This window comes from Tasmannia lanceolata, unplaced genomic scaffold (assembly GCF_043159265.1).
Source record: "Tasmannia lanceolata isolate RefF3 unplaced genomic scaffold, GAP_Taslan_0.1 ptg000037l, whole genome shotgun sequence".
Lineage (NCBI taxonomy): Eukaryota > Viridiplantae > Streptophyta > Magnoliopsida > Canellales > Winteraceae > Tasmannia > Tasmannia lanceolata.
Window position 1 is genome coordinate 12,721,248 of NW_027518714.1, and position 26,447 is coordinate 12,747,694.

Below are 26,447 nucleotides of genomic sequence, written 5' to 3' on the forward strand. Positions count from 1 at the left end.
AATCAGCATGACGATTGAGAAGCCTTGCACAATGAAAAAGCCTCACAAGATGAAAAAAAGACGGCGAAATAGAAAAAGAGGAAAAAAGGGAGAAGAGAAAAAAGAAAGCAAATAAAAGAAAAGAAAATGCAAAAGAGAGCGCCATCAAGAAGATCCTCATCCATGAACATTTATGCGTCAAAATCCCAATTGTTCCAAACAAAGCACGACAATAGAGCTTTGATGAAAAACACGATCAGTTTGATTTGAAAATGATGCTTTCTCAACACTTTGTGACTAATCGCAAGACGAAGAGAAGAAAGGGAGCGAGAAGGAAAATGACAAAGAGAAGAGGGAAGAGTTTTGAAAGGTTCTGTTCATATCTTCCACCATCAGGCCCGCACTTAATTTCCATCATTGAGGACAAGGTTGATTCCAAGAGGGGTTGGAACGTTACATGTCTTTTATTCTATCAGGTTGTTGAGATTAGTGGATTAGTGGATTAGAGTTATCTACTCTAATCTTTACCATGGTCTTTTATTTCATTAGTCAGGGGAGTCTTAGTTGCCTAGGGTGATATTGGATAAGAGTTTGCTCCTAGTTTCATGGGTTGAACAATTACATGTAATCTCTATTTAATGGCATGGAAAAAATAAAGGAAATAGGCAGAATTTGTCGCAGAAATTGTGTTTTGTGGACAAAGGAGGTTGATTCTTCCCTCGAAGTAGGTCAAGAGGCTGATCTTCCCTCTAAAAAGATCAAATATGCTAAGAACCGATTCGGGTTTGTAACATAAGATTCTTCTCCCTCTCTTAAATTTTGGCTATTAATAATCACACTACCATGATTTTTAATTATTTTTCTTAAGAGTGTTAGGATTGTGACAAGTGAAGTAAAAAAACACCAATCCCCTAAAGCAGATCACATGAATTTAAGGATTAGGTTCCAGGCTTCCAGCTTGCAAATTGTATAAGAAGAATACGCAAAATCAAGAAGATCATACTCGATTAACTCAAGTCATTCAAAATAGGGTAAAACATTGCAGGCAGAGACTGAATAAAAAATAACATAATAAAAAACTCCCCAGAATCTTATGTGTGCTTGTTTTTATAATGACAGGCATGAGATCAGACTCCTAGATTCCTAAGAAAACATATAAGAAAAGAAGTAAATACTTAAATAAGAATGCTAAAATTAAGAATTAGAGTTGCTATTTTGTGATTGTCATCAATCAATGGCTGTATTTCTTTATCAACGATCAAAAGCTTTGATTGAAGGTTTGGGCTTTCAAATGATGGACTGGCAATCATGTCATGAAAAGTGACGGTTCCTTCATGGCTTGACCTTGAACTTCTACAGCTCCTAGTCGAACCCGGAATGCACCGTAGGGTTGGAGAAAGCTCATCATTAACATTTTTCGGGTTTCAAAGTGTATCGACCCCGATATAATAGGGGAGCACTAGTACAGTTTAATGATGTTGGTCCCACTATAATTGGATAATCCTAGCCCTTTGATCTGTTAGGCTACATCAGGGCTCCACCAAGTGAGGCTAAAGCATTGATTTTTGTAGGCGTTAATCTCATAGATGGGATGTCTATTCCTCATGGAACTACAATCATGTAGGCTGCCCTATGTTTTTTAGTCCCACATCGAATAATAACGACATTAGGAGAAGAGTCCTTGTGTATAAAATGGGTAAGAAGCATTGAGAGAAAGCATACCTTTCTCGGCCTTTTGGCTAAGATCAAGTGTAGTATCTGTTCTTATCAGTTTAATATCTGATACGTGGTCCATCGGACCACATGATATTAATCTAATTTTTCGTGGGGTGGGGTCCACCACAATAGCTTGCTATTGGGGTCTCTAAGCGTCGCCCATGCGTTGTACTACTGCATGGGCCGTGGCGCACCCCAACCAAATCTAAATCCAAAACATAGTTCACCAATAGCCAGTCAATAAAAAATTCCCACTCGAAGCGATAAAAGTCTGTGATGTGTGATGTTTTGGACTTTGAGCAGTGATAATAAATTCGCTCCCCTTGAAGGATAATTCGCACCGCTTTAACGTCCTTTGGACCTTCATTTGGAAATAAAAAAAAGGTGCGAGGACTGAATCTCACTCAGACACAGCTGAATTGGGGATGGCTTCTCTTCTTCTATCCTCTCGTTTCTCTTACATTTCTTCTCCCGCCCTCGTCTTTCACCAAAATCCCTGCCACATCCCTTCTTTTCTCTCTCTGAAGAGAAAATTCCCCCAAAATAAGAGATTTCGCGCAATCTCTTTCGCGCTTGCTGAATCCGATTCTCCCAAATCTCTCGAGCAAGACGAAGCCCTAACCTTTCTCCGAGAACTCGCGGTCAGTGTGTGTCTCTCAAATCGCTCTCTGAAGTTAGGGTTAGGGTTAGGGTTTTTCTTATTTATTGTTTCAATGCTTATATTTTGATTTGCAGGATAGCTTTGTTCTCCCTCCCGATTACTTTGCCCAGCTTCCTCGCGACCTTCGTATTGACGTAAGAGCTAATTTTTTTTTCCTATCCTGTCTCGGTAATCGATTTGGTTCGATCAAAAAATTGCAGTTTTGATTGAGAGGATTTTATGCCATTGTATCTGGAACTGGCGAAGCTTAACGATGCGGCTTTTGATCTTGCAAACGGTCCTGTCATTGATGAGGTTAGTTTCTTCCTCACATCGTTTCTAAAAATTATAATTAGGGTTTGTGTTTGGTAAAAAAAAAACTCTTTATGTTTCTAAATGTGCAAATATTAGATGCTTAAAGAGACCAAAAAAAAAAGGGGGAGGGGGGGGAGGAATTCAAAGTCATCTGTTTACAGGCTCTACTGATAAAATTGCGAAATTCATCCCATTTGTGAAAATTTTGCACCTTTTACTGTAGCCCACGAGATGATCGATTCCAATATTCCAATAACCATTTATGTGCCACATTGTATGGTGTAGAACTGTAGACTGTTGGGGATAACATCTAGCTTTGATAATCCAAAGACTACTAATTTTCTGGACTTTGAGCGTTTGTTCACTTTGTTGGTCTTAGGATGAATTATGGGATTTATGGTCTTTTACAGTGATGTTTTTTGTCAGGCCATTCAAAAGCGAGCATGTCTCTAAGTTGTTAAATTGTCACTAATTTTATACTTCCATGCCATATAGTGTTTTTCTGGGTGATTGAAACAAAGACCATCCTTGAACATTGGTGGAAGATTGACGAGAACCCCCTATTACATTTGACATGTGTTGCTTAGTAAACACTACGTTATATATGGGGGTTGAGCCTCAGCCTCTTGTACTTGTAGTTGGGACATGGTACATATGGGCATTGATATGACCTCTGATCCCAGCTTTCCAACCAATACAAAAAGGATCCTCCATTGAACATTACATTAAAATAAATAAAAAATAAAACAAAAAAAGAGAAGAGGAGAGGGATAACTGAATTCTATCGCCCATGTTTTAGAAAAAGATGACTTTATTTATTATCAATTTATCAGTAACCGTGCAATCGGATGAAGTGTATCGCCCTTATGCCCTGTGCGTTTCAGATCATGACAACCGATTGTTAGCCCTAAACCTATTATTGGACTCAAATTTAAATGTAATTTTGAGTGCAATAATAGGTTTTGGACTCACAATCAGTTGTCATAATCTAAAACGAACAGGTGTTTAACCTCCACTGGAATAACTTCTGAATTTGGATGTTATTGTGCAATTTTTTCTTCTCATGATGCATTGGAAGAAACAATAATGGATTATAGAAGCTTAACACTCCAGATTCCAAAGTAAATTGCTATGAATTATTGTTTCCAGTGTGGGCAAGAGCTGGGTGAGATGCTCTTAAATCTATCTCGAGCATGGGAGCAAGCAGACACGTCGACTTCCCTCAGTATAACAAGCAAGTTCCCTTTGTTGTTGGGTTCCTTGACAGGCAATGCTAAATCAGGCAAGAATCAAGTCGTATGACAGTATATTTTCTACCGTTGAAACAAAAAAATGATAGTATATTTTCTATATCCTTGTTCTGTTACATGAATCAATGGTGTTTTTTCTTCTTTCTCCCATTCTTATTTTGTTGACTTGATGCAGCATTTGGTAAACGGTTGATATCTGCTGGAAGGAGGTTTGAATCCATGGGACAGTTTGGTCAAGGCGAGCTACAAAAGGTACCATCTAGTAGCACTTAAATTTATAATTTTTTATCTTTCCTTAAATTTATCAACTTTATACAGAGATTATGCACATGTCCTTTCGTGGGACTCGCTTCATGAAATTGCTTTCCTTTATGTATCTAATAAGTTATTATTTAGGAAAAATAATTATGCATCAAGTGGGATTTTCTTAAGCAATTTGTTGGAATAAATATAGAAAAGGCATGATACAACAATGCTTACAATATTTCAACTTATTGAGCCTTGATTCGAGATTTTTCAATATACTGCATGGAAACCTTTAGGAGGAATGATATATTCTTGAAGACCTATAGGAGGAATGATATTTCTTGAAGAACTTCACCACAATAGTGCTGACCAGACTCCATGGCAATATGATTCGGATCAGCCAGTTAACTCTGTTGATAATTATCATTGAAGTGATGATATCGCTCCATGGCAGTATTATTCCTTTTTTAAAAAAAAATTGGCAGTTGATTTTCCAAGTAGGAAGTGTGGAGATAATAAGGTGGTGATCCAAGTGTGCAAGGATAAAGTGAAGTAATTTCTTGACGTGTTGGATGGGGCAAAACCCCACAGCTCTAAGGCATGAATCTGTGAAAGTTTCTGAAAGTTATTCTGATCGTAGATCTGAGTATTGGTGTAACGTTTGCCACAACTGCTGCCCTTTATGTGATGTATCAATAATAAGGATCCCCGTGCCTGTAAGACTTCATATCTATCAGTAAATATCGGAGCTGACCTATCATCTGGAGATTATTGAATAGCAGCGAATTGATCAAAAAGCTCCTTCTCGTAGAGAAAAATAAGCACCACGTAATTCTTTTGCTGCAAATTAACAACTCAAATTGAATAGTATAATCCTGGCTTTGGATTGTTGGGCATTCTTGTAATGACCACAAGCAATAGGAAGGAGGTGTATCAAAGGAGGAAGGAACTAAAAGAGAGTAACAGGATTAAGGTGCCATGATGTTTGAAGACATAACCAGAAGAATTGGAAAGAAACATTTGTGAGAGTAAAGTAGGATTTGAATGAATGGAGTGGCCTTGAAGAAGATTGGTCATATGATTTGAAGGAGGGAAGAAAATACTTGTAGGGAGAATTTTGATTAAAGGAATAGAGAAGGGATTCAACTCAAAAGTTATGCAGAATGAGGGATGGGATTTAAATGGGAAAAGGTTGTATGGACTAGAGAGAAAAATATGTTATGAAGGAAACAATCGTATGAACAGAATGTAGACAAAAAATAGGATTTTGAGATTGAAAACATTCAAAGGGAAGAAGCTTGAAACTAGAGGGAGGGTTTGTGCAGTTCTCAAGTTTGTCCTTGGTGTTTTTCTATGCTTTTCGATGAGATTCGGGATATTGTAGGATCCTTGTCGATTTGTTTTCATCACGTGAGAAGAACAGCAAATGGGGTGGCGGATAATCTTGCGAGGAGAGGAATTCAGTTGGCGCCTTGGAGCATTATGATTTTTTGCCTCCTTGAGCTTCTTATTGTCTTCGCTTTAATTCTTCTTATGCTTATCTGTTGTATTTTATATTCTTTCTATTGGTTGTATTTCTATTGGACCATCTTGGTCTTTTGTTAATGCAATTCTAGACCATTCAAGAAAAAAGAAGCTTGAGAGAGAGAGAGAGAGAGAGAGAGAGAGAGAGAGAGAGAGAGAGAGAGAGAGAGGTATTGATCCTTTCTGCTCTCTCCATTGATCCTTTCTGCTCTCACCATTGATCCTTTCTGCTTGCTCCAATCTTGAGTCTGATATCATCGAAAATCATTGTACCTTTGATGAATTCAAAGTAGATGAATTAGCTGAGGTGACAACAATTTTTTGGTGATGCCCTACAAGTGTGGTTTATATCTTCTACCTTCAAGTAGATGATGCCTTGAACAATTTTTTGGTAGGAAAGCTGGGATTGAAGATGTGACCTCAAGGTTGAGATACAAAGCCTCAACCATCGAGCTACAGGCTCCCAACCCCAATGATGCCTGCGACCTCAAGGATGATGCCTTAACATGTTACTGGGTTTTAGCAATTTATGTAGCATTTGTTTAGCCCTTAATGCAATATTACAGTTGATGAAGTTTAACTGGACCCTAAATTGACAATTTGTCGATGATTTGTATTATAGATTGCCAAAGCAATGGTTAAGACTGGAAAGCTGCTATCTGCAAGTCCAGTAACTACCATCGATGAGACACCCAAAATTGAAAGTAGAATGTTCAAGGTAACCAGTGCTATCACATTGCTCATCAAAACTAATATTAGTGTATCATCCATTTAGTTATTAAAATTTTTAAAGGCCTAGTGTCCCCAAATGCAGTTTGGAGAATTGCAGGTTGCGTTGACACCTGAGAAAGCAAACATTGGAGCTGCAATTGCTTTTATATTTGGGTAAATTTCACCCCTTTAAGACTATGACTTTGTATTTGTTTCTGGGAGTATAATATTAAGATTTCTAATTATCTGGGAAACTCAAATTCAAGAATTCTTTCGTGGGAACTAAGTCAAGGCATCCAAAGCATCCCAGAGAGCTCATTGCAGTATGCAAATGACAATGCATTGATATTAGCCAAGGTGACTATTATGTAATGTTTGCTTAATTTGAAATATTAAAATCCCCTGTCTTGCTGCTTTTATCTAATTCATTGACACCAATGCTTGCTTATTAATACAGTCTTTAAGGGGAGCGCTGCTTGCGAGTTCCTACTTCTCTACGATCTTGTCTGCATTTGCTACGGTAGGACTTGTCTTACTAGGGAGGCAACTGAGTTCTGAGGGGAAATCCAAGCAGTGAACTTTTTACAGCTTATTCTTTTGTGTAGTAGCTAATCAGGGTCTTGAACTTGAACCTAGTGGTTGAGGATGTAGGCCTGATTTTTTTTATTTTTTTTTATCACATAGGGTATGCCCCCCCCAATTTTTAGGGCGGGACTATTCCCTACGGATGCGCGCAATCACCCGTAAACCACGTGCATCTGGTAAGCCCAAGGGATTCGAACTCGCGTCACTGGGGAGCATACCCATGACTTTAAGCCAAAGAGCCACACCCGTACGGGTTTAGGCCTAAAACTTTGTGGAGATAAAGTTGTATGTATTGTGCCATATATGTCAAAATGCATGTTAACCTGATAGAAATGGTTAAACATGGTTTCAAAATCTGTAGTCTAATTGCAAAATGTGCATTCTAATCAGTGGAAGCATTTCAGTTTCCGAATTGCCGAACCTCCCCACAACCTAAACCAGCTTTTTTTTTTTTTTTGAATGGTACCTAAACCAGCTCTTCCCCACCATCCACCGCACATACATAGTATATGGCCCTCGTCGTTGATCCAACTCAAGGTCTACTTCTCCGAACTTTCTATGGGCACCATTCGCAAGCTCATCAATGAAGCAACTTTCTTTGGTAGCTCGAATTGAGACTACACCATGAAGAGTGTATGGGAACACAAACAGGGAGAAGCACCAGAGATTCTCCCACAACAATCTTATAATGCTCTGTTTGGTTGCCAAAGGTGGGAAGGAATAACAAAAAACGAGAGAAATTTCAGAGATGAACAAGAACATTCAACATGGCATAAAAGGAAATTGAGGGGAAACAGATTAGGGTTTGTGTAGGAATTTGAGTTTCAAAAGGGTTGAGCATGGAGAAAGGGGGAAACAGATAATCTGAGTTTCAAAATAGAAATGTAAGAAGAAAGAGAAAGAGATGAAACCTGCGGAGAGGAAAAGGAGCCGTGGCAATGCAAACTAATAAGGGTGTTGATGGACCAAGACAGTCCGATAGACTTTCCAAATCCCAACTTAAACAGGGAGGATCTCTAGACAGATTATATGCCAGGATCCATGAACACATTTCCGGACTCTTATCATAGGATTCGAAATTATTACGAATAGGATCCAGGCAACCTACGGAAGTTCTGGAACAGCCATAATTCCCATTTTATTATACTATTTTATGAAATTACCCTCTAACTTTTTATGACTATAGGTATTAGTTTTAAGGAGAAATTAAGTGATGAAGGACCTTGTGAAACACCCAATTACTCCAAAAGCTTAAGCTGTTGGAGAAGGCCTTATCTATTCTTACCATTTAAAAAAAGGCGTTATTTATTCTTTTATACTTTAACACTCCCCCCCTCACGTGTGGCCCCTCTTTCTTTGTGTTGGCCTACACATGGCCCACTTTTGGGTTGACCATTGTATGTGAATTTTTGACGTCAAGGAGATTATAACTCAGGGCATTTGCTCTGATACCATGTAAAACAACCAATTGCTCTAAAAGCTTAAGTTGTTGGAGAAGGCGTTATTTATTCTCGGGAAAACTACTGGAAACCCCCTAGATTAAAACATATCTACAAGAATCCCCTCCAAATTTTCATAATTAGCAATGATATAGTTTTGTGCCTAAAATAGTTTTTTCTTTTTTCTTTTACCCATTATACCCTTCATTATATTACCATTAGAAATCCCTAAAATCTCTCCATCACTGACGCAACATTAAATCCTTTGAAAATCTCTCACTCTTAAATAAAGGCAAGTTCTCTATAGAGATTTCAGATGGTGTAAACGAACAGACCATTATTATTCAAAAAGTACTGCAGGGACCATACCGTAGGATGATCCAAACCGTCCATTTGATAGGCACACCATAGTAAGATCCATCTGTCCATTTGATGGGCACCCCGTTGTATGATCCCATCAATCCATTTGATGAGCCACAACTTAAATAGATTGTGCCCAAAAATCACTTCCATATGATGATCCCAACCCTCAGATCTATAGCAGTTTCCATAATATGGAGTTCCTCTATAGATGAGAGGGTTGGGATTATCTTATGGAAATGATTTTTGGGCCACATCCTATTTTCATTGTGGCCCATCAAATGGATGGTTGGAATCATACAACGGTGTGCCCATCAAATGGATGGTTTGCATCATCCCACAATGTGTCACGTACAATACTTATTGAAAAATAATGGACTATACCGGCTTACTCCATATAAAATCTTACAAGAGAGATGTTGACTTTGTAAGAGAGAGATTTTTAGGCTTGCCTGAAGTGATGTACTATCGGTAATTAAGAAAATTTTGAGGGAATTCTTGTAGATACGTTTTTATCTAGGGAGTTTGTAGTAGTTTTCCCTTTATTTTTTATTATAATTTAACAGGCCTTATAAACAAGTACTCATCATCCCATCCTTGTTATTTGATAAACATCAGCTCACTTTTTGAGGAGCTGCTATTGGATCAAATATCATGGGTGGTACTTCTATCGTACCACCTTTACATGTTTATATGCCCATGGTAATATAATTTCTCTAACTACAGGGGTATTTTAGTAAAAATAAGTCATATGCATCTTTTTAAACCATTCCTAGGTCATTTACATATTTTTGAGCCATTCCTATTTTTACTATTTTTCATTCATCTCACTCAAGTCTCAATCATGGTTTTAAATTTCGGCCGAAATCTGAAATTTCGGATTTCGGTGGAGACTGGAACCGAAATTTGGCGAAATCCGGAATTTAGGACTTTACATTTCGAGAAAATGTAATTTAAAAAAGAAGAAGAAATGTTACCAAATTTCGGAATTTCAAAATGAATTAAATATTCTTTTTTAATTTTTACCAAATTTCGGATTTCGGTGGGGTCCGAAATAGGTACCGAAACCGAAATTTAAAACCTTGGTCTCAATTCACCATCCTATCGTCCTTCTCTAATTATCTAACTATTGGCTCTAAGGCCCTAGCCCACCGTGTTGCTGCCCTACGACTCACCCTCACAGCTACGGGTATCATTTGCATTCTCCCTTTTTGAGAATTTAAAGGGTGTAAAATGTAAGTGGGACCTAGTAGGACACTCCAATTTGAAAATGGATTGTGACCGAGATGTAAGAAGTATGACCAAGAACACTCCGAATCTGATCCGACCGATAAGAGATTTGAATGGATAATGACAAAGACATGGGTGGATCCGTTGACACCCCTACTGTTGGATATTTTTAAAATATTTTCTTTTCTAAATTAGAAATTTGTGTTTTTTCAAAGACACTTACTTTTGTGTGGTATGGCATTTCCAATCAAATGACACTTGTGTTGTAAAAGGTGTTAGTTTTAAAATGTATGGGTACGTTCATTTAAAGGAGTGCCTTCATATCCTTTCACCCTCTGTAAAAGAAAGGGTTGGGGTCTCATTTTATTAAGTTTTCTCCTCTTCCTCGTCTATTTCTCATACTGGTTGCATCGAACTCAAGTGTAGGCATTGTATCATTAGGACTTAACCCGACCTGATTTGGAAAAAGCAAATGGGTTGGGTTAGGATTGAGAGATTTAGTGGCCGTTGGGTTAGGGTTGAACATCCTCGACCTGAGGTTCAAGCTGGGTCGGGTTAGGATTGAGGGAATTCTATCTCGGGTTGGGCCAGGGTTTTATACGCAAGCACTCTCCTCCTAGTTTCATTCCTATTCGATGTGGGACTAAACAAGAGGACCAAGAGAACGCATATACCTCAAAACCCCCATTTAAAAATCAAATCCCTCACATAAGAAAACAGACAATAGTCAATATTTTTAAGAACAAGAACAATATTTAGAACTTAAACAACATTAGATCAACACGCATCATGAAATCAATATTTGACCCACTAAGGGGACACGTGTAGTGTGGATCATTGATCTAGTGGAATGTCATGAATGGATACATGTTGAAAGGATATCCCATCCGGTGTTTGGCCACCATTAAAAAATATTCCATGGAATATTTGTCAGTTTAGCACTTCCCAAAATGTCATTTCAAACAAAAAGAGTGTTCATTCTCCACAGTAGCCAAACTTTTTCTTGGCCAAAGGCTCACACCCAGGTCACTGGAATGGAAACATTCTACCAGAATGACTAGATATCAGATATGTGCATTTGTGTTTTTGGATCAAAGTGGCATATCACTAAAGAAAATGACAAGGTTTCAATTTTCAGAGCCAAAATAACATTTGCTTGAATGCATGTAAAAGTAAAACTCACCACCTTACCATGAATTTTATGTAACCAAAACGACGTCTTCTGCATATCCTGGAGCAATTTGAAAACAAACATCTATTTTTCCATCCTCCATGTTGAAAGCACACAAATCATGATAATATTTTTTCCAATTGTACTTTGTAAAATAAATATGATTCCCTCTCAGGCCCCAAAACTTGAAGTCGATAGCAGAGAGAGATTTAGAGTCAATGCGACTGACAAAGAGCATACGATCGCCCAAACTCTCTACCGCAACCCAATTCCATTCATCACCGCTCCGAACTAGCTTAAACACTTTGTACTCCTCCTCTTTAGTTTCTCCGACCGTCAATAATTCTCCACCAGACTCTACTAACTTCTTCAAGTACATTTTGGCATAGCGAAAGTTCACAGGGCACTTCATTCGGCATCTTGGGTTGGGACTTAACACCCAAACTATGAGCCCCGCTTTGCTAGTTAGGGAATACAACCGACCCTCATAAAATACGAGATCTTCAATAAGTTCTTCTCCTTCTCCTTCTAAGAGACTCCATGTTTTATCTCCTAGTCTATAAAAACCAATCTTTGCATTTTCAGAATAGCCCACAACCATGCATTCATTGTAGTTGACGATTTCATTGTTACTGTCTAACGTAGGGGCAGATGATAAAATAGCCATGCTAAGGACTGCTGGCTTCCTTTCATCGTCATACATTTCTTCCCAAAGTGGCGGAAGTGGTATCTGAGTGCTTGAGAATGGATTCAAGAGAGAGTATTTATGATCCAAATCTATTATCAACCATTCTTCAAAAGATCCACAACACCTTCCCCTGGGAGCACCCTGATTAGGTAACCTGAAACACTTGCCATCAGAAAGACTGTAGAACCACTCCAAACTATGTCTCCAATTTCCTCGTTCTGTGAATAGTAGAAGAGGGAGTTTGGGTATCTCTCCTACAAAAGAACTCCATGAGACACAAACCGCACCGAGAAGGACAATATCCTTTAGATCGAACCCCTCTATGATCAACTCCATCAAGTCCTTGGGAAGATCACACCAACTCCTCACAGCATAGCTATCCATTCTTTCTCTAAGTGATTAACACGTGCCTCTTGAAGAGACCACTAAGAACTCTATTCAGTGGTTCGGCGCCTGAAATCCAAAAGAAAAAATAAAATAAAATAAAAGAATGGGGGAGAATGGCATGCCTCTAGAGAATGTCGAAAAGGATGGGGGTAACACCTCAATGCTAGAGTATCCTCCAGCCTCTCCAAGCTTTCTGGTCAACACCTCGTTCAGCTCTGCAAAGAAAACTCAACATCAGCAAGGAACTGAATGAGGAAAAAACCATTAAAAACTAAAATAAATAGAGATATAACGAAACACCAGAAATTTAGCAGGAATGTAGGAAAATCAAAAGTGCAGAACATAATCTACCTTTCTATTTTTACTCATCTAACTCACCATGTTTCCACAATCGAATGGAGAAGAGGTAAAAATGGACCTAAAAATTACTAGAACTGGTACTTGTGAATAAACCCTAAGGAGGATGGGAATGAAGTAGAAGGAATGGGTAACAGGGAGAGAGATTGGATCGTGTCTAGAGGGTTTTGCAAGCTAGAGAAGTGGCGGCCAACAAGGAATTCGAAATGATGGGATTATCTTCAATGGAGAGCCTGAGCAAGGGCCACAATGAAAAAATACCAAAAAGTTGGAAGAAGAAAATGCAACCAATTTAAATCATCTGACTACTAGATATTTTCTTATATATCCAAGGTATTTACTATTAACAAAGTTGTTTTCAAGACAGAGGCAATTCAATCAGCTTCCATACTGATTAAGAATACTGGTCTTCTACCATTTTAGAAAGCAGAAGACCCTGAAACTGAATCGGGTTTTATATGGACAGATATGCAGGGGAATAGCAGAGATGGAAATGACGAAAATAGTGCTCTGAAGGGGGACACAGCCTGAAGATTCAACATAAGATGGAAAGGAAGATCATCTAAAAGATTTTATTTGTCTTATGTAGTAGGCTTTGTATATTGATGGCTCAAAAATCGATTCTCACATAAAAGGTGCAAAACATGCCTTAAATATCAAAGAAAGAGCATAACCTCACCATGGAACTACGGAATGAAAACCTTAGAGGTTAGAGAAAGAAATAAATTATACTATAGGCTGGTGAACAAGCTAAGCACTACATGGATCAGCCAAATTACACTTTCAGCTAGAAATGAAGGAACCAAACAGGACCCATTTACAAGACTGATAAAATCAAGGGAATTCACATGAAAATATACAGAAACAACAACTGTCTGTGGCAAGAAAACAAAAGGAGAGGTGAACAAAACTTCTCATTTTTAGGATATCAAAACAAAAAAAAGGGTGGTCCAGTGCACGAGGCTCCCGCCATTGTGGGGTCTTGGGAGGGCTAGATGTACGCAGCCTTACCCCTGCTTCGCAGAGAGGCAGTTTCCGTGACTTGAACCCGTGACCACCAGGTCACAATGAAGCAACCTTACCGTTGCTCCAAGGCTCGCCCTCTTAGGATATCAAAACAAATAAAACTGAATAAAGAGAAATCCCAGAATATGCAAAACAACCTACATGTTATGAGGGGCATCAAGTGGATAGGTTCTCTTTTGTCATCAAACCTATGCTAACTGAGAGGTGGAGATGGTTAGGACCATAGCAGAGAACTCAAAATATCCAATGTAAATAGCGTGCATAGTTCAGGTATCTATTCTAGCAATGACCCACAATCCATTAGGACCTCTCTAATCACTAAATAGATATAAATAAGGACAAAACACTACCTTCCCAAACGAAAATCACCTAGATTATATATCCAAACAAGCCAGCGCAAAACCCCACCTAATGGGGCCACCTGCTGACATCACCACAATCATCCTTTGGCCTTCATCCTATTATTCTGCTTCTTGGTTTTCTTTGTAGATGATTGTTAGGAATATGTTTTGTATCACGCAGTGATCTGACTGACGCAAAAACTGGCTAACTAATTGAATTGTGTGATGACAGCCCAAGAAATCATTTGATAGATCGAACTCATAAGAAGTTGTCGATCATTCATCAAAAATGAAAGAAGCTCTCCATCTATTAAATGAACTTAACAATAGAATTTCAAATGGGGAAGCTTTCGCCCTGTTTTCTCTCCCGAAAGATATTATGACTTTCCAGGATCTCGAACTTGAGTCCATAAAACACGGCTTCTCAATTGCTTCTGAGATGAATCTTGAAAATATTTGGATTGAATCGGATTCTCTTCTTGCCGTAAATATAGTCAAAAGGAAAATCCCCTGCCCCTGGAGAAGGAGGCCCTCCCTGGCTAAGATCTTTCAGACCCTTCTGACCTTCAGAGAATGGAGCATTTCCCATACTTGGAGGGAGGCAAACAGCGCGGCTAACTTCCTATCTAAACATGATTGCCCAACTAAAGGGCGTCTCATAACTGGAGAGCATGTCCCCACTCTGCTTCAAGATATCATTAAAGATGATGCGGAAGGAAAAATATACAATCGCTCCTGACTTCTTCAAGAATTCTACATCGAAATTTTGGCATTCTCTTCATGAATGGCCTCTGGCCTGGAGGATGCTTTGGATCCTTTCTTACTAGAGGTTAATGCAACCTTGTGAGCACCTGTTTCATAGATCCGCAAACTCCTGGAAGCTTAATTTTCGCTCGAGTATGGATAGCAGCTGCTGCTGGTTCAGAAATGATGTGATCCAACCCAATGCTTTCCTCTACCTGGTTGTGTTTGTATTGATCCTACTCGACTTGTATTTCCTTTTCTGGACTCTTTCAGGCCCACCTTATTTTTGTAATCTCTTTCCCTTTCTTTATTGAATCTGGTCGGGGTCCGCCTAACCCCATCTTGCCGATAAAAAAAAACTTAACAATAGGCTCAAGTGGAGTATCAGCCATATATGCATCATAAATACGGGCAAGAACTACAAATTAATATATTTTTTTCAAGAAAGAATTACCAGATCACAAACATTAAGATGAGAGAGCTCAAGAAACCAAAAAAAGAAAAAGAAACCAAAAGTAGATAATAATGACGCAAATGCCATTAAAAATAAAATAAAATAACGGCAGAAATGAAAACAGAACAGAGAGACAATACATATGTAATGGAATAAGAAAAAACAAGAAAAATTTCAGAGATGAACAAGAACATTCAGCATCGCATAAAAGGAAATAGAGGGGATCTAGATTAGGGTTTGTGTAGGATTTTGAGTTTCGAATGGGTTGGATTGCTTACCATGGAGAAAGGGGGGAAACATATATTCTGAGTTTCAAAATACAAGTATAAGAAGAAAGAAAAAATAGGAAAAACGAACCTGTGGTGAAAAAGGAAATGGGAAACGAGGTAAAATGGGATAAGGAGATGATGAAAACCTCAGAGAGGAAAAGGAAGGCGTGGCGTTGCAAACTAACAAGGGTGTCGATGGACCAAGAGACTCCAATGGACCTTCCAGATCCTAAATTAAACGGATAGGATCTAGACAGATTATTTACCGGGATGCAATTCTTAAAGAAAAGAAAATATTATTTTGGGAATTTCTGGAGTTATCCTTCGATGCCATGTCAAAAGGAAAAGAAATATTATTTGAGAAATTCCGTAGTTATGCTTCAAAAAGAATACACGACAATAATCTCTTCAGTGTTAGAGCTGCAACTGTCATTTAAAATGAAAAGTCGAATACTTAAGTGTTACACCATGTTACTAATGAAAATATGAGAAAAATATAGATTAAGACACTCAACGATCAAGGTCATACTTAAATATGAGCTATTCGTGGCTCCCAACCCTCAGTTAATGCCTCCTTTGGAAGCTCTACCTCAACTAAGGCAATGTCTAGATAATGGCAAACCCAAGGCATAAATATGAAATCAATTGATTTAAGGTAGTATTGATGGAACCATGGTGATAGGAACAAGAACAGGTTTAGAAGCAGGAGCATGAACAAAATTCTGAATGCTCCTTGCTCCAAGTCAAGGGGTGATTAATGCTACCGAAGAAGAGCAGGGTGATTAATGCTCCAAGTCATGGTGATAGGAACAAGAGCAGGTTTAGAAGCAGAAGCATGAACAAAATTCTGAATGCTTCTTGCTCCAAGTTAAGGGGTGATTAATGCTATCGAAGAAGAGAAAACAGGGGCTAACACTTTATTTTACAAAATGATAAAATAGGATACACAAGTCACAAAGTTAAATAGATTCAAGAAAAAAGCTACAGGAAATGGGTTTTAGACTAGCCAAGAGAAATGAACAAGATAGTTTCAACAACCAAAAGAAAAACCAAGCATATTCAAAACAAATGACAAAAAACATCTTCAATAATTAGTACGAATCCCACCAAAATGAACAATATGAAATTGAACTGCAGAAAACTGATTACGAATTAAAGTTTAAGAGAATTCAAAATATAAGCAAAACAAAAACAGACTCTTCTCAAATATCAGTCTGTTGAAAACTAAATATAAATATTTTTTGAAGCTTGATAGTAAGAAACAATGACAATTAACAAACATGGACTCTTTTACAAAAGAAAACATAAATTCTTCATCAAATTATCTCGTGTGTCGATTCATCATTTTGTAAACATTGCAAGATATTAATGACCCGCAAAGATCAACATCATAGTTTTTATTTTCACCTATTTATGCTTATTGAAATTTGTTTATTTATCGTAAACCAGAGTAAAAAAGAAAATTCAAGATTAAGACATCTTAACAATCGGATTCCTTCTACGCCGCAACCAAGACTGATGGAGAAAGTAGTAATGGTGGGAAGAATCATGGCTTTCCTGCATAGACCAATGGGCCAACTCTCACAATGACAGAACTCTTCAACCACCGAGCACCTCTGTACCTCTGAACATACTCGTAATCGACTCCACTCGTTAACAACATGAAAAACAACTACTTAAGAGAAAAAAAGTCTTCTTCCTCATCTTCTTACTCTTTACATTTTATTGTTTATGTTGCAGTCCCTTTGAACCAGTATACATTTCTCTTTTTGTTGGAGACGAGACCCAACAGAAGTTTTCTGGCCTCAATCCTTACGCAGTTACGCTTAAGCTTAGATTTGATGGCATGATGTCGAATTGCCAAAATAATCACTTGAAAAAACAAGAGTATAAAACACCAAAAAGAAAAAGAAAAAGAAATTATGAAAGGGATGGAGAGACAGCTCCTGCTGCAAGCACAACAGAAACCATATTAAAGTGAAGGCAGCTAGACTCTCTCTTTGCCTCTCCCATTTTTTGTCCTCTTCAAGTGGGCATGAGAAATGATGATTTTTTATAGTCTTCAAGCAGCAACATAAGCGGCGATAAACATTCAATAAAACATCATGGCCAAACAGAATTCAAGACAGAAAAAATCCAAACCACAGACAGAGCGTAGCCAATCAAAATCAAATCCAACAACTACCAAAAGTCGTTTTTCATTTTTGGTATAGGGTATGACCTCATCGTTTTATGATATAAACCTCCAAAAAACATGTTTATTTTATGATATAAAGGCCATGTTTGGAAACCATCAAATTTTTTTTTTTGAACATGGAATATTAGCTTAAATAACAAGACAAATCCAAAGAACACAAATGAACTACTACATGAAGAGGCTGAATACATTTCCAGTGTCAAGAGTGCCTAATAAATACATACTCTGCTAATAGAAACATGACCTTGATGACATAAATCTCCTAAGAATTCAAACCACATTGTTTCTCCTTGAAATGGTCATCATTAATATATCTTTCTCCTTTGATGAAATTGGGGATTTCAGGTAAAGTAAACTAAATATGAAAACATCAGTGGTTTAATCTTTAGATATTTGAAAATGTACTCAAAATCAGACTTCTCACAATTTGTATCGATCATTAATCAGTATTGTGCAGTTAAACAAGTAAAAACCTAAACCATAGAGACATGCACAATATTGCAAGGCAATGTTTCACAGTACAAAGAATAACCAGTAGTGAGAATTGGAATACATCAACAAACCCTAAGTAAATGATAATGGCATAAAAGGAAATAGAGGGGAAATAGATTAGGTTTTGGGTTGAATTGCTTACCATGGAGAGAGGTAAAAGGAGGTAAAATGGGAAAAGGAGATGACACGGAGATGAAAACGTCGATGATGCAAACAAATAAGGGTGTCGATGGAGCAGGACAGTCCGATGGACTTTCCAAATCCGAACTTAAACAGAGCGGATCCAGACCAGGGGCAACTCGGGTCGGGCGGGTCGGGTTTTTCAAAACGCTACGCTGCCCGAGAATTATCTCGGGTCGGGTCGGGTATAATTTTCTACCAGAAACCTGAGATTCTTAAACCCGACCTACCCAAGATAGCTTCACGAATTGGGTCGGGGTTTTCATATTTTAGCAAGGATGGCTTCACTAATTTTAAAGCTTGTAGCAAAAAAAAAAAACAAATCTTCATACCAAAAATCTCTAAATTAATCATTGTGTATATAAATATAAAATGGACACTATATTTTCACATAACAAACATGATCACCTCAATTAAAACAATTGTATCAATATGTTGGAAAATAATTTTCTATGTTATCCAAGAGATATTTAAGAAATTCACACCGATATGAGTCGGGTCGGGTTTCGATTTTCGAGTTTTTTTTTTCTTTAAACCCGGCCCTGCCCAAGATTGAGTCGGGTTTTCCAATTTAAAACCCGACCCTACCCAAGACCCATGATTTCTAAACCCGACCCATGTTATTTTCGGGTCGGGTCGATGTGGGTCGGGTAAAACCCGACCCAAGTTGCACCCCTAATCCAGACAGATTATATACCAGGATACATCAACACATTTCCGGACTCTTATCATAGGATCCGAAATTATTACGAGTAGGATCCAGGCAACCTACAAAAGCCCCGGGACAGTCCCAAATCCCATTTTATTATTTACTATTTTATGAAATTACCCTCTAACTTTTTATGAATATAGGTATTATTTTTAGGAAGAAATTAAATGATAAAGGGCCTTGTGAAACACCCAATTACAAGGGTGAGTTTGACAACCATTCATAAAAGCTCATTTCCGTGTTTTGTTAGGTCGGAGAATGAGAAGATTAAGAATGATGTTTGTTTTAAAAATAAGTAGGGCACTGATATCCCCCCGGGAGGCTATTCCCCCCACCCCCCACGCCCACACACTACATTAAGGCCCAATTGTAGGCCCCACTTATACTTTTCAAAATGCAGTGTACGGGGCGCAGCCTGAAGATTCATCATAAGATGGAAAGGAAGATCATCTAAAAGATTTTATTTGTCTTATGTAGTAGTCTTTGTATATTGATGACTCAAAAATCGATTCTCACATAAAAGGTGCAAAACATGCCTTAAATATCAAAGAAAGAGCATAACCTCACCATGGAACTACGGAATGAAAACCTTAGAGGTTAAAGAAAGAAAGAAATTATACTATAGGCTGGTGAACAAGCTAAGCACTACATGGATCACCCAAATTACACTTTCAGCTAGAAACAAAGGAACCAAACAGGACCCATTTACAAGACTGATAAAATCAAGGGAATTCACATGAAAATATACAGAAACATCAACTGTCTGTGGCAAGAAAACAAAAGGAGAGGTGAACAAAACTTCTCATTTTTAGGATATCAAAACAAAAAAAAGGGTGGTCCAGTGCACAAGGCTCCCGCCATTGTGGGGTCTTGGGAGGGCTAGATGTACGCAGCCTTACCCCTGCTTTGCAGAGAGGCAGTTTCCGTGACTTCAACCCATGGCCACCAGGTCACAATGAAGCAACCTTACCGTTGCGCCAAGGCTCACCCTCTTAGGATATCAAAACAAATAAAACTGAATAAAGAGAAATCCCAGAATATGCAAAACAACCTACATGTTATGAGGGGCATCAAGTGGATAGGTTCTCTTTTGTCATCAAACCTATGCTAACTGAGAGGTGGAGATGGTTAGGACCATAGCAGAGAACTCAAAATATCCAATGTAAATAGCGTGCATAGTTCAGGTATCTATTCTAGCAATGACCCACAATCCATTAGGACCTCTCTAATCACTAAATAGATATAAATAAGGACAAAACACTACCCTCCCAAACGAAAATCACCTAGATTATATATCCAAACAAGCCAGCGCAAAACCCCACCTAATGGGGCCACCTGCTGACATCACCACAATCATCCTTTGGCCTTCATCCTATTATTCTGCTTCTTGGTTTTCTTTGTAGATGATTGTTAGGAATATGTTTTGTATCACGCAGTGATCTGACTGACGCAAAAACTGGCTAACTAATTGAATTGTGTGATGACAGCCCAAGAAATCATTTGATAGATCGAACTCATAAGAAGTTGTCGATCATTCATCAAAAATGAAAGAAGCTCTCCATCTATTAAATGAACTTAACAATAGAATTTCAAATGGGGAAGCTTTCGCCCTGTTTTCTCTCCCGAAAGATATTATGACTTTCCAGGATCTCGAACTTGAGTCCATAAAACACGGCTTCTCAATTGCTTCTGAGATGAATCTTGAAAATATTTGGATTGAATCGGATTCTCTTCTTGCCGTAAATATAGTCAAAAGGAAAATCCCCTGCCCCTGGAGAAGGAGGCCCTCCCTGGCTAGGATCTTTCAGACCCTTCTGACCTTCAGAGAATGGAGCATTTCCCATACTTGGAGGAAGGCAAACCGCGCGGCTAACTTCCTATCTAAACACGATTGCCCAACTAAAGGGCATCTCATAACTGGAGAGTATGTCCCCACTCTGCTTCAAGATATCATTAAAGATGATGCGGAAGGAAAAATATACAATCGCTCCTGACTTCTTCAAGAATTCTACATCGAAATTTTGGAATTCTCTTCATGAATGACCTCTGGCCTGGAGGATGCTTTGGATCCTTTCTTACTGGAGGTTAATGCAACCTTGTGATCACCTGTTTCATAAATCCGCAAACTCCTGGAAGCTTAATTTTCCCTCGAGTATGGATAGCAGCTGCTACTGGTTCAAAAATGATGTGATCCACCCCAATGCTTTCCTCTACCTGGTTGTGTTTGTATTGATCCTACTCGACTTGTATTTCCTTTTCTGGACTGTTTCAGGCCCCCCTTATTTTTGTAATCTCTTTCCCTTTCTTTATTGAATCTGGTCGGGGTCCGCCTAACCCCATCTTGCCGATAAAAAAAAACTTAACAATAGGCTCAAGTGGAGTATCAGCCATCTATGCATCATAAATACGGGCAAGAACTACAAATTAATATATTTTTTTCAAGAAAGAATTACCAGATCACAAACATTAAGCTGAGAGAGCTCAAGAAACCAAAAAAAGAAAAAGAAAACCAAAAGTAGATAATAATGGCGCAAATGCCATTAAAAAAAAATTAATAACGGCGGAAATGAAAACAGAACAGAGAGACAATACATATGTAATGGAATAAGAAAAAACAAGAAAAATTTCAGAGATGAACAAGAACATTCAGCATCGCATAAAGGAAATAGAGGGATCTAGATTAGGGTTTGTGTAGGATTTTGATTTCCGAAAGGGTTGGATTGCTTACCATGGAGAAAGGGGGGAAACATATATTCTGAGTTTCAAAATACAAGTATAAGAAGAAAGAAAAAATAGGAAAACGAACCTGGGGTGAAAAAGGAAATGGGAAACGAGGTAAAATGGGAGAAGGAGATGATGAAAACCTTAGAGAGGAAAAGGAAGGCGTGGCGTTGCAAACTAATAAGGGTGTCGATGGACCAAGAGACTCCAATGGACCTTCCAGATCCTAAATTAAACGGATAGGATCTAGACAGATTATTTACCGGGATGCAATTCTTAAAGAAAAGAAAATATTATTTGGGAATTTCTGGAGTTATCCTTTGATGCCATGTCAAAAGGAAAAGAAAATATTATTTGAGAAATTCTGTAGTTATGCTTCAAAAAGAATACATGACAATAATCTCTTCAGTGTTAGAGCTGCAACTGTCATTTAAAATGAAAAGTCGAATACTTAAGTGTTACACCATGTTACTAATGAAAATATGAGAAAAATATAGATTAAGACACTCAACGATCAAGGTCATACTTAAATATGAGCTATTCGTGGCTCCCAACCCTCAGTTAATGCCTCCTTTGGAAGCTCTACCTCAACTAAGGCAATGTCTAGATAATGGCAAACCCAAGGCATAAATATGAAATCAATTGATTTAAGGTAGTATTGATGGAACCATGGTGATAGGAACAAGAGCAGGTTTAGAAGCAGGAGCATGAACAAAATTCTGAATGCTCCTTGCTCCAAGTCAAGGGGTGATTAATGCTACCGAAGAAGAGCAGGGTGATTAATGCTCCAAGTCATGGTGATAGGAACAAGAGCAGGTTTAGAAGCAGGAGCATGAACAAAATTCTGAATGCTTCTTGCTCCAAGTTAAGGGGTGATTAATGCTATCGAAGAAGAGAAAACAGGGGCTAACACTTTATTTTACAAAATGATAAAATAGGATACACAAGTCACAAAATTAAATAGATTCAAGAAAAAATCTACAGGAAATGGGTTTTAGACTAGCCAAGAGAAATGAACAAGATAGTTTCAACAACCAAAAGAAAAAACAAGCATATTCAAAACAAATGACAAAAAACATCTTCAATAATTAGTACGAATCCCACCAAAATGAACAATATGAAATTGAACTGCAGAAAACTGATTACGAATTAAAGCTTAAAAGAATCAAAATATAAGCAGAATAAAAACAGACTCTTCTCAAATATCAGTCTGTTGAAAACTAAATATAAATATGTTTTGAAGCTTGATAGTAAGAAACAATGACAATTAACAAACATGGACTCTTTTACAAAAGAAAACATAAATTCTTCATCAAATTATCTCGTGTGTCGATTCATCATTTTGTAAACATTGCAAGATATTAATGACCAGCAAAGATCAACATCATAGTTTTTATTTTCACCTATTTATGCTTATTGAAATTTGTTTATTTATCGTAAACCAGAGTAAAAAAGAAAATTCAAGATTAAGACATCTTAACAATCGGATTCCTTCTACGCCCCGCAACCAAGACTGATGGAGAAAGTAGTAATGGTGGGAAGCATCATGGCTTTCCTGCATACACCAATGGGCCAACTCTCACAATGACAGAACTCTTCAACCACCGAGCACCTCTGTACCTCTGAACATACTCGTAATCGACTCCACTCGTTAACAACATGAAAAACAACTACTTAAGAGAAAAAAAGTCTTCTTCCTCATCTTCTTACTCTTTACATTTTATTGTTTATGTTGCAGTCCCTTTGAACCAGTATACATTTCTCTTTTTGTTGGAGACGAGACCCAACAGAAGTTTTCTGGCCTCAATCCTTACGCAGTTTCGCTTAAGCTTAGATTTGATGGCATGATGTCGAATTGCCAAAATAATCACTTGAAAAAACAAGAGTATAAAACACCAAAAAGAAAAAGAAAAAGAAAATTATGAAAGGGATGGAGAGACAGCTCCTGCTGCAAGCACAACAGAAAACCATATTAAAGTGAAGGCAGCTAGACTCTCTCTTTGCCTCTCCCATTTTTTGTCCTCTTCAAGTGGGCATGAGAAATGATGATTTTTTATAGTCTTCAAGCAGCAACATAAGCGGCGATAAACATTCAATAAAACATCATGGCCAAACAGAATTCAAGACAGAAAAAATCCAAACCACAGACAGAGCGTAGCCAATCAAAATCAAATCCAACAACTACCAAAAGTCGTTTTTCATTTTTGGTATAGGGTATGACCTCATCGTTTTATGATATAAACCTCCAAAAAACATGTTTATTTTATGATATAAAGGCCACGTTTGGAAACCATCAATTTTTTTTTTTTTGAACATGGAATATTAGCTTAAATAACAAGACAAATCCAAAGAACACAAATGAACTACTACATGAAGAGGCTGAATACATTTCCAGTGTCAAGAGTGCCTAATAAATACATACTCTGCTAATAGAAACATGTCCTTGATGACATAAATCTCCTAAGAATTTAAACCACATTGTTTCTCCTTGAAATGGTCATCATTAATACATCTTTCTCCTTTGATGAAATTGGGGATTTCAGGTAAAGTAAACTAAATATGAAAACAACAGTGGTTTAATCTTTAGATATTTGAAAATGTACTCAAAATCAGACTTCTCACAATTTGTATCGATCATTAATCAGTATTGTGCAGTTAAACAAGTAAAAACCTAAACCATAGAGACATGCACAATATTGCAAGGCAATGTTTCACAGTACAAAGAATAACCAGTAGTGAGAATTGGAATACATCAACAAACCCTAAGTAAATGATAATGGCATAAAAGGAAATAGAGGGGAAATAGATTAGGTTTTGGGTTGAATTGCTTACCATGGAGAAAGGTAAAAGGAGGTAAAATGGGAAAAGGAGATGACGCGGAGATGAAAACGTCGATGATGCAAACAAATAAGGGTGTCGATGGAGCAGGACAGTCCGATGGACTTTCCAAATCCGAACTTAAACAGAGCGGATCCAGACCAGGGGCAACTCGGGTCGGGCGGGTCGGGTTTTTCAAAACGCTACGCTGCCCGAGAATTATCTCGGGTCGGGTCGGGTATAATTTTCTACCAGAAACCTGAGATTCTTAAACCCGACCTACCCAAGATAGCTTCACGAATTGGGTCGGGGTTTTCATATTTTAGCAAGGATAGCTTCACTAATTTTAAAGCTTGTAGCAAAAAAAAAAACAAATCTTCACACCAAAAATCTCTAAATTAATCATTGTGTATATAAATATAAAATGGACACTATATTTTCACATAACAAACATGATCACCTCAATTAAAACAATTGTATCAATATGTTGGAAAATAAATTTCTATGTTATGCAAGAGATATTTAAGAAATTCACACCGATATGAGTCGGGTCGGGTTTCGATTTTCGAGTTTTTTTTTTCTTTAAACCCGGCCCTGCCCAAGACCCATGATTTGGGTTTTCCAATTTAAAACCCGATCCTACCCAAGACCCATGATTTCTAAACCCGACCCATGTTATTTTCGGGTTGGGCCGATGTGGGTCGGGTAAAACCCGACCCAAGTTGCACCCCTAATCCAGACAGATTATATACCAGGATACATCAACACATTTCCGGACTCTTATCATAGGATCCGAAATTATTACGAGTAGGATCCAGGCAACCTAAAAAAGCCCCGGGACAGTCCCAAATCCCATTTTATTATTTACTATTTTATGAAATTACCCTCTAACTTTTTATGAATATAGGTATTATTTTTAGGAAGAAATTAAATGATAAAGGGCCTTGTGAAACACCCAATTACAAGGGTGAGTTTGGCAAACATTCATAAAAGCTCATTTCCGTGTTTTGTTCGGTTGGAGAATGAGAAGATTAAGAATGATGTTTGTTTTAAAAATAAGTAGGGTACTGATATCCCCCCGGGAGGCTATTCCCCCCACCCCCCACGCCCACACACTACATTAAGGCCCAATTGTAGGCCCCACTTGTACTTTTCAAAATGCAGTGTACGGTCTACACAATAGGATGATCCGAGCCGTCCATTTGCTGGGCCACAACGTAAATAGGTTGTGCCCCCAAAATCATTTCCACATGATGATAACAACCCTCCGATCTATAAGGTTTACATAATATGCAGCTTCTCTTTAGATAAGAGGGTTGCGATTATCCTGTGTAAATGATTTTTTTGGATACAACCTATTTATGTTGTGACCCATCAAATGGACGGTTTGGGTCATCCTATGGTGTGGGCCGTACGGTTCATTTTGAAAAACATAGGTGGGCCTACCTTGCTATTTAAGCAAATTAATATTTGGGCCCACCAACTGTTCATGCAGAGAGATAGAGAGAGGGGGGAGCCATGCTTTATGGCTTACGTTATACTTCTAACTTCAAAATCTCCCTCCTAAAACCCCCAAATCACCCAAAACTCTCTCTCTCTCTCTCTCTCTCTCTCTCCATCTGCATATGCTGGATTGCTGGGGAATGAATCAGGGGTTTAATCTGGTCAAAACTGTTGCCGAACGCAGCCTAAGCTATTGGAGAAGGCCTTATTTATTCTTACCATTCCAGAAAATAATGCCTTATTTATTCTTTTATACTTTAATACTTCCCCTCACGTGTGGCCCCTCTTTCTTTGGGTTGGCCTACACGTGGCACATGTGGGCCCACTTTTGGGTTGACAATTGCATATGAATTTTTGACATCAAGGAGGAGGTTTGAAATCACAACCTTTGCTTTG

The 26,447-nt window shown here is 38.0% G+C and overlaps 2 protein-coding genes and 1 non-coding gene across 6 annotated transcripts; 2 read left to right on the forward strand and 1 right to left on the reverse strand.

The window, feature by feature from the left end:
- The first annotated feature begins 1,697 nt into the window (after window positions 1-1,697).
- Window positions 1,698-1,894, forward strand: LOC143862886 (U2 spliceosomal RNA). The gene has a single exon (XR_013240584.1). It is a non-coding gene; the product is annotated as a U2 spliceosomal RNA (small nuclear RNA).
- LOC143862320 (uncharacterized) lies at window positions 1,722-7,320 on the forward strand. The gene is made up of 10 exons (XM_077373343.1): window positions 1,722-2,336; window positions 2,431-2,490; window positions 2,603-2,650; window positions 3,800-3,932; window positions 4,076-4,152; window positions 6,293-6,388; window positions 6,485-6,555; window positions 6,648-6,738; window positions 6,839-6,901; window positions 7,066-7,320. Exons 1-10 carry the CDS (start codon window positions 2,121-2,123, stop codon window positions 7,126-7,128), a joined length of 918 nt encoding a protein of 305 aa, XP_077229458.1. The 5' UTR covers window positions 1,722-2,120; the 3' UTR covers window positions 7,129-7,320.
- A 3,628-nt stretch (window positions 7,321-10,948) lies between these two features.
- Window positions 10,949-24,650, reverse strand: LOC143860817 (F-box protein At2g17036-like). Of its 4 annotated transcripts, none has more exons than XM_077371646.1 (3): window positions 24,564-24,650; window positions 12,398-12,456; window positions 10,949-12,307 (listed from the first exon to the last, which is right to left on the reverse strand). In XM_077371646.1, the coding sequence occupies exon 3, from the start codon at window positions 12,236-12,238 to the stop codon at window positions 11,195-11,197; it is 1,044 nt and encodes a 347-aa protein (XP_077227761.1). In that variant the 5' UTR covers window positions 12,239-12,307; window positions 12,398-12,456; window positions 24,564-24,650; the 3' UTR covers window positions 10,949-11,194. The 4 variants fall into 4 exon arrangements, with proteins under 4 accessions (XP_077227761.1, XP_077227759.1, XP_077227760.1 ...); XM_077371644.1 differs by having other exon boundaries at window positions 12,364-12,456; window positions 24,564-24,613; XM_077371645.1 differs by lacking the exon at window positions 24,564-24,650 and adding an exon at window positions 18,264-18,502.
- Between the last annotated feature and the right edge of the window lie 1,797 nt (window positions 24,651-26,447).

Bases quoted from the DNA above. Each gene is read 5' to 3' on its own strand.
- LOC143862320 (XM_077373343.1), top strand. From the start codon at position 2,121: ATGGCTTCTCTTCTTCTATCCTCTCGTTTCTCTTACATTTCTTCTCCC. The intron at 2,491-2,602 runs GTAAGAGCTAAT...GAACTGGCGAAG, and splicing joins CTCGCGACCTTCGTATTGAC to CTTAACGATGCGGCTTTTGA. The intron at 3,933-4,075 runs GCAAGAATCAAG...GACTTGATGCAG, and splicing joins GACAGGCAATGCTAAATCAG to CATTTGGTAAACGGTTGATA.
- LOC143860817 (XM_077371646.1), bottom strand. From the start codon at position 12,238: ATGGATAGCTATGCTGTGAGGAGTTGGTGTGATCTTCCCAAGGACTTG.